We start from the raw sequence: 7,316 nt of genomic DNA, 5'->3' as shown, positions 1-7,316 counted from the left end.
TAAAGTTTACCATCCTAATTCTCCATACCTTTCATCAATTTTTAAATTTTGTTGTATGGCTTTTCTTATTGATTTATCTTACTGATTATTATTATTTTTTTAAAATTCTGGAATACCATTCCCTTGTTCTTCATATGTGTTGCAAATATCTTCTCCCAGATGTAGTTTGTCTTCTCATTTCCTTTATGGTGACTGATCACATAGGTAGGAGTTCTGGTAGCGTAGTGCCTAAGGCATTTGACTGCTAACCAGAAGGCTGGTGGTTCAAACCCACCAGCCACTCCTCAGAAGGAAGGTTGAGCAATCTACTTCCATAGTGATACTGTCTCGGAAACCGATGGAGGGGTCGCTATGAGTTGGGTCTGACTCGACGGCACATAACAACAACAACAACATCACATATAGGTAGTATTATAATTATCTATTTATCACAGAGCCTACCTAACTAGACTACAAGCTCCTTGAGGTAAGAAACCTTATTATCACTTTTGTTCTCCAGCATCTAGCAAATGCTCAGTGCATAGTAGTGATGCATGACACTTATAGTTGACACATACAGCTTACTAAATGTTTGTTGATGACTGATTGGATGAATGAATTACTAACTCTTTAGAAATGGTGAGTTAACCATTTTGGTCAAATTTAATTTTAAACAAATTGTATATGACATATTGATGAAGCCAAGAGAGTCAAAAGTACATATCACACCCCTGCTTGTATTCACATTTCAAAGGTGGTTGGCAAGCTCCACCAAGTGCAAAGAATTGTCAGGATATTATTTAAAAATATTCATTATCAACTCTGAATATTTAGCAATGGTCATATTCCATTGTTTTCAATGTATTTATAGTTAAGCAGATTCCCTTCATTGGGATAATATTTAGGCTAATTTTATCATAATGTTAGAGATGATGTCAAGATAGAAGATATGGATTACAGATTACAATGGATGCACAAGGTTTATAGTTTTTGTTATCAATTTGAAATTGGTTACCTTTTTAGCAATGGTGTCCGGAGGTACATCCCGCCTCCCAAGTGGATAAGGATTCCATTGGCCACTAGGAGATACATCTTCTTGTCCATTGTCTAAAATGTTGCTTTGCTGGGACGGGGTCTATTGCAAAAATGGTATGGCATTCTTTAGTGATGTAATATAAGTTTTCAGTTTTCTGAAAAGAGTCCCTAATGATTATGGTAAAATTAATTGTATTTAATTGTAGAAAAACATTGATCCTGGACTTGAAGTATTACTATACACTATTTACTAGGTAAATATTCTAAATTGAAAGCTTTTCAGAGCAGTGAGAAGTACAATTAAAATAACAATCTTAGAATTATTTACTAGATTTTAAATAAAAGTTTAGATTATTTACATCACCTGAATAAAAAATAATGAGAATAAAATTAATCAATTATTAAAAACCACAACATTTATAGCTTGCTTAATTTGACTTCTTAATATGATCTTACCATTTAAAATATAAATTGAAACCATATAAAACATAGTATGTGTCTACTGATAATCCAAACCATAACCTAAAACATATTTTATAAGGCTGTATTGATTCTGAATGAATGCTTTGCACTAATCCAAACAGCATCAACAATAGACTAGTGCCTGAGTTATGGTACTAGGACATTATCCACAGATAGCTTTGAGGGAAAAATTAAAGCAACATCAAAATTATGCTATTAGAATCATTATGCAAATAAATCATGACTGTTTTGATTATCCAAATTTGTTTATGGATATATATTACTTGTGTATTAAAGTTTAAGCTCTTCATATTTTATTTTTTACTGATTTCCTACTTATTGTTTTTTAGCAAGTAATAATATCATTGCCTTTATAATTATTAGTATTCAATATTTTGGGGGGCCACAGACAAATATACCACTATCCATCTTCCTAACACCAAGCAATCACATACCCTCGGAAAAAATGTTCCCAGTTTTGGGGTTAGGAACATGTAGCAGTGGTATACTTTCCCTGTGGGACAAATTAAGTTTTTTTACAAAGGCTTTCTTTACCTCTTACATATATGACACACTGGCACTCCTTGAGTTCCCGGGAAAATTCTTACCTGGATGAGATATTATGCCCCAGTGTTTCCTGTGCCAATTTCTATACATGATTTGAAGGATCTCTACTGATAAATAAAACTGATTGGAGATTGCATGTACATCTCCATTTTGTGTGAAGGATTGTCCTTCAAGTCTAGAAAGAGAAAACTGGACCTGTCTCTTCATAACTTGTCTCAGATTGGCTGCTTGCCAGGTTCCATCTGGTTACACTGAAATGAAGAGTGGTCCTATTCTGTACACCTTTAAAAACAATGTAACCACCTATCTGCATTCTGACCATAGGCATTTTTTTAAAGCATTGCTTGGAAATATTTTCAAATTAGATTTATTATGACACTAGTTGAATGTTTCCCAGGAGCTAATGGAAAAAAAGATGACTCAATTTTCTTGGTGAACTTTGGCCATGTGAATCCTTTTTACATAAGCCCATCAGAAAGAGTGGAAAAAGAGAAAAGAGGTCCTGAATTTAAGCTCCCTAGCTAGTCAGGAATGAATTATTTGTGTTTGCTTGGGAACTCAAATGTAGACAATGCACTTAAAGTAGATGTTACTTGAAAACAACCAGGTATCTATCTATTCAATGCCCATCTGTCTGCTTTCAAGTATTATTTCTCACTCTTGAACTTCTCCAGGTTAACATGCTTACATATGTCCACACACAATTTATCCAGATATTAAAATATGGCAAATAAAATCATTAAAATTAAGTAACTAAAACATAATTATGAAGGTTAGGCACAACTGGCCAATGTTATCTTTTTGAACTTTGAGGGCCCATGCCATTTCTGCATTGGTTATGAAATGGGATTATAAATATGTTTGTTTGACTAGGCCAAAGAAACAGATTATTTAAAAAGTGGTCAGAATTTAATACTAATTTAATAGGTTTCCTGTTTTTTCACACTATCATGCCTACATCTACCTTTTCTTCCTCCACCACACTTGCTTCAGCTGCCTAAACATGACTTCCTTTCACGGGTGGAGAGCAACTGAGAACTGCAAAATAATTTTTTTTTTCATGTAAAAAAAAGGCAAAAACCTTTTAGTCAGAATCCTAATATCATGATTGTCAAGGCTGTTCACTAGTTTTCAAAGTAATATCTCTCTTTTTAAAATCAGAATTAACAACCATACCAATCCCTCTGTACTACAGGGATCAAAGGGAACATAAACATGCAGATGCATTAAAAAGTATTCTCATTAGATGGCAAAATTAAAGGAATTCCCTGCAAGTAATTATTTTATTAATTTCAAGAATGCGCTGGCCTTTTTTTTCTTTTTTCTTTAAGTTGAGATATCATAGGGGAAACTTAAGTCTGAAGAAAAAAGAAGAGCATGAAAACAATTTCTTGATGTTTACGGAGAAAACAAAAAACAAACAAGAATGCTGCAGTAAATTCTCATTCTTTCCCAAAGGAGTATGGCTATTTATAAAAATTGAGCTTTTGGTAAACAGTTGCTAAAGAATATATAAATGCAGTTGCTTACCTGTTAAACTTCTATAAAAGGTTAAAGGAGCAACTGAAAAATGTTAAAAAAAACTAAAATAAAGGTAACAAGGCTGACACTGTAAATTTATTCTTTTGGGGAAAATAACCAAATTGAAACTCAATTATTGAAATTCAGTTATTTGTAGTGTCACATTCTAGATATTTTGTTTAGATACATAAAAAGAGTAAGAATGAGTCTAATTTCTTCATCATATGTAAATTGAAGATGAAAGACATGTAAAACCATGCAACTCACCATGCCCTTAGCTCTTAGATTCTGCAGACCTTTCAAATCTCAAAATCATACAGAAAATAGTCAGTGTGATTTAGTGAAATATCTGGAATTATTATATTTGATGATAATCTAGAAATGCTGAACAGATGCTAGCCCCAAAGACTTCTCTAGACTTGACATTTATGATTTTGACTACTGTGGAGGATCAAAAATGTCTATTGGAAGAAGTAACTTCTTATTTTGCTGAGATATAAATGAGCATGAATACATGGATATCTCTCTCTCTATCCATGTATGTGCACACATGTATATGAGTGTGTGCATGTATGTGTTATACATGTGTCCATATGTGAGTATATGTATGGGAACTGAATTTACACAGGTGAGTGAATTAATTTAGCTGATCCAGCAGCATTGTTCTGGCTTGGTAATTGATGTAAAATATTCTTGTGAAATTATACTTGCTGTATTTTGCTGGAGGAATTATATAAGAATGATATTAGAATTTGTTGTTGTTGTTATGTGCCGTCGAGTTGGACCCGACTCATAGTGACCCCTCCTTGGGTTTCCGAGGCAGTATCACTACAGAAGTAGATTGCCCCACCTTCCTTCCGAGGAGTGGCTGGTGGGTTTGAACCACCAGCCTTCTGGTTAGCAGTCAAGTGCCTTAGGCACTACGCTACCAGAGCTCCTATATTAGAATTTAGTATATTGCAAAGATCTTGATATGTATTCCTTAAGAACTCAAGGATCTATTTTGGCACATAGTTCACAAAGGGCATTGCCATAGACTCAAAAAATGTGGAAAAACATTTTTTTCCTGAAGTATTTCCAGTGAAATTATGGTAATATTTTTATTTTCTCAGCGTACCTCTTGGAAAAGAATTGGTATTACAAATACAAAATGCCAACCTTGGATCTAAATAACTGTGATTTTGTGAGGTTTAATTTGTACTGCTCAAATGATTTTTAAATTGACACTACATTATAATGGTGAGAATGAGTCCACATGAGTACTAACATTATTAGTCTGGTAATTCCAGCCACTGTTTATGATGATTTATGTGGGCTTACAAGCTGAAGGCTTTTTTCATAATTAGAAAGGTAAGTGAATCCTTCTTGAGTGATAGGTAACCAATAATAAAGACAGCAAAATTGGAATAAACTATGGACATGAGTTGCCCTGAGGTGTAGTATAGATTTTGCTTTGCGTTCAGCAGGCCAAAAAAAAAAAGCATTAAGTAAGTAACCTTTGGCAGTAGTTTGAATAAATGCATAACAAACATTGGTACTATTTGATCTTGAGTCATTTGCATACATCCAGTAAGAAAGGACATTAGGAATTTTAAAATAGGTTAGTTACAAACATTGCTATCTAGATTTCTCTAACTCAAATGCAATGGAATTAACATCAACTAATAAAACAGATAGTGAGGACATCTCCTGTGTAAAATTCCCTGAAAAAGATTACTTAGTACATATATTCCCATCATTTCAACCTCCCCTCCCCTGAAATTATGATTAATTGATAGTAGTGTCCATTTCAATTAGCCAATTAGCAGTAGTTACTATGGTATGATATCTGTCAGTAAAAGTTAAAAAAAAAAAAAAAAAAAAGAGTAAGAAATGAAAAACCACAAATTTCTGCAGAATAGAAAAGGCCATGCTATTCATATTGGCAACCAGACACCTGCAGACAGGAGTTAGAAAAGGCCAATGATTTCTTCCCCAACCGTGCTTGCCTCTGGGGCTGAGTCTCATGGATGATTAACTTGTGATTTTCTTGGATCCACGACCACTGACCTTTCACTGCTACCAAGTATGCTTCTTGGCTGATACTGAGTGCTCAGGAAACGCAACTGGATCTTAAAGAACGTGAGGTAATTACTAGCCTTTACTGAACTCGGCTAAGTAAGAAAGCACACGATACTTACAGCACATGGTCATAATAGGTTTTGGATTAGTTAATATATTCAACCTGTGTATTCTTTGCTCCATCCCATAATAGAAATTCTGTTTTTCTGTACTGTTGTTAAAACGGTGTGAGATTAATTAATGAGCTTTATCAACTATTAAGAATTACATTCTAGGAAAATGTCAGGTTTTACGAACATTTGAGAAGGCACCAAGGCTGAGTAAAACAGCATGGGCCGAGTACCAAGCAGATTCAGATTCAAATTCTACCTATCACTGTGCTAAAAGCAGGGGTTACAACGGGAAAGGAGTGAAAATACAGGTGAGGTCCTTGCCTTTGTGTGATAGCTGAGCTTCAGTTTCCTCATCTTTATGAAGAGAAATGCATACTTTAGTGAAAGAATATATTTAAAGTACCTTGTGGTATCAGGTATATAGTAAACTCTCATTAAATCCTAGTCTTCATCCTCTACTCTTAAGGAAACATTTATTCATTCTACCATTAGTCAGAACAATAACAACGACAGCTTGAACTGACATTTTAACATATTACATTTCTCTCTGATAACATAAAATTTTAAGACATAGCTATGCTCAATTACAACAGACCACAACCAAAGAAGCACACTGAACTATCAATAACATCATAGAAAGTTGCCTTAAATGCTTTTTGGAGAGGCAGTAAATAAATGAATAAATGCATAAATGAATGAATGAATAAGCAAATAAATAAAAATACTAAGAGCTTTAAAATTTAATAGCTGATATTTATGTGTTAATAAATGTTCTGTGTATAAGTACCATTAAATCTTCTAGGAAACATGGACTAAACATCAACTGATGAAAATATAAAAAATAATAAAATTTATTAATCTATTTTTGTATATTTGTTGGCACTTTCCTAATATCTTAAAGTTCCATAAAATCTTCATTAAAATGTAAATTACTGTTTGTTTATAATATAGAAAATCTATACTTAGTTTGCAGTTCATGAAAAATGTACAGTATTTGACCTGGTATATAATAAGTATGAAAGAATTAGAAGTATTCAAAACATAGCAAAATCTGGGAGATTGTTTTCACCCATATAACTATTCATTATATAAATACTTTTTCAAGGGCAGAGTTCTTCATTCACAAATGTCATCATTCACAAATGGTTATATGCTTTATTTAGTCTATCACAAGTTTGATTAATAAATGATTGAGAAAAAATTGACGAGGTCTATATTAGCTGTTAAGTGCTGTCGAGTTGTTTTCGACTCACTGTGACTCCATTTGACAGCATAGAACTGCCACATAGGGTTTTCCTGGTGGTAACTTTTATGGAAGTAAAATGCCAGTTATTTCTCCCAAGCAGTCGCTGAGTGGGTTGAAACCAACAATGTTCAGGTTAGCAGCCTGCCTCATGACTATTTGTACCCCTAGAGGAACTTGGGTAGCAAAGTGCCTAAGGCACTTGACTCCTAACTGGAAGGCTGGCGGTTCAAACTCACCAGCCACTCCTTGGAAGGAAGGTTGGGCAATCTACTCCCATAGTGACACTGCCTCAGAATCCCAAGGAGGGGTCTTTATGAGTCAGGTCCAACTGG

At 34.0% G+C, this 7,316-nt stretch overlaps 1 protein-coding gene across 1 annotated transcript in view; it reads right to left on the bottom strand.

Moving 5' to 3' along the window:
• Positions 1–7,316, bottom strand: part of LRRC7 (leucine rich repeat containing 7) — a 601,965-nt gene that overhangs the window by 84,445 nt on the left and 510,204 nt on the right. The window contains 1 exon segment of the mRNA XM_007948315.2: positions 995–1,114. Within this exon segment, the coding sequence (XP_007946506.2) occupies positions 995–1,114 (120 nt within the window).

The sequence above is a fragment of the Orycteropus afer genome, unplaced genomic scaffold (assembly GCF_000298275.1).
Source record: "Orycteropus afer afer isolate SDZICR_OR568_19922 unplaced genomic scaffold, OryAfe1.0 scaffold00213, whole genome shotgun sequence".
Lineage (NCBI taxonomy): Eukaryota > Metazoa > Chordata > Mammalia > Tubulidentata > Orycteropodidae > Orycteropus > Orycteropus afer.
This window is presented reverse-complemented; position numbering and strand designations above follow the sequence as displayed.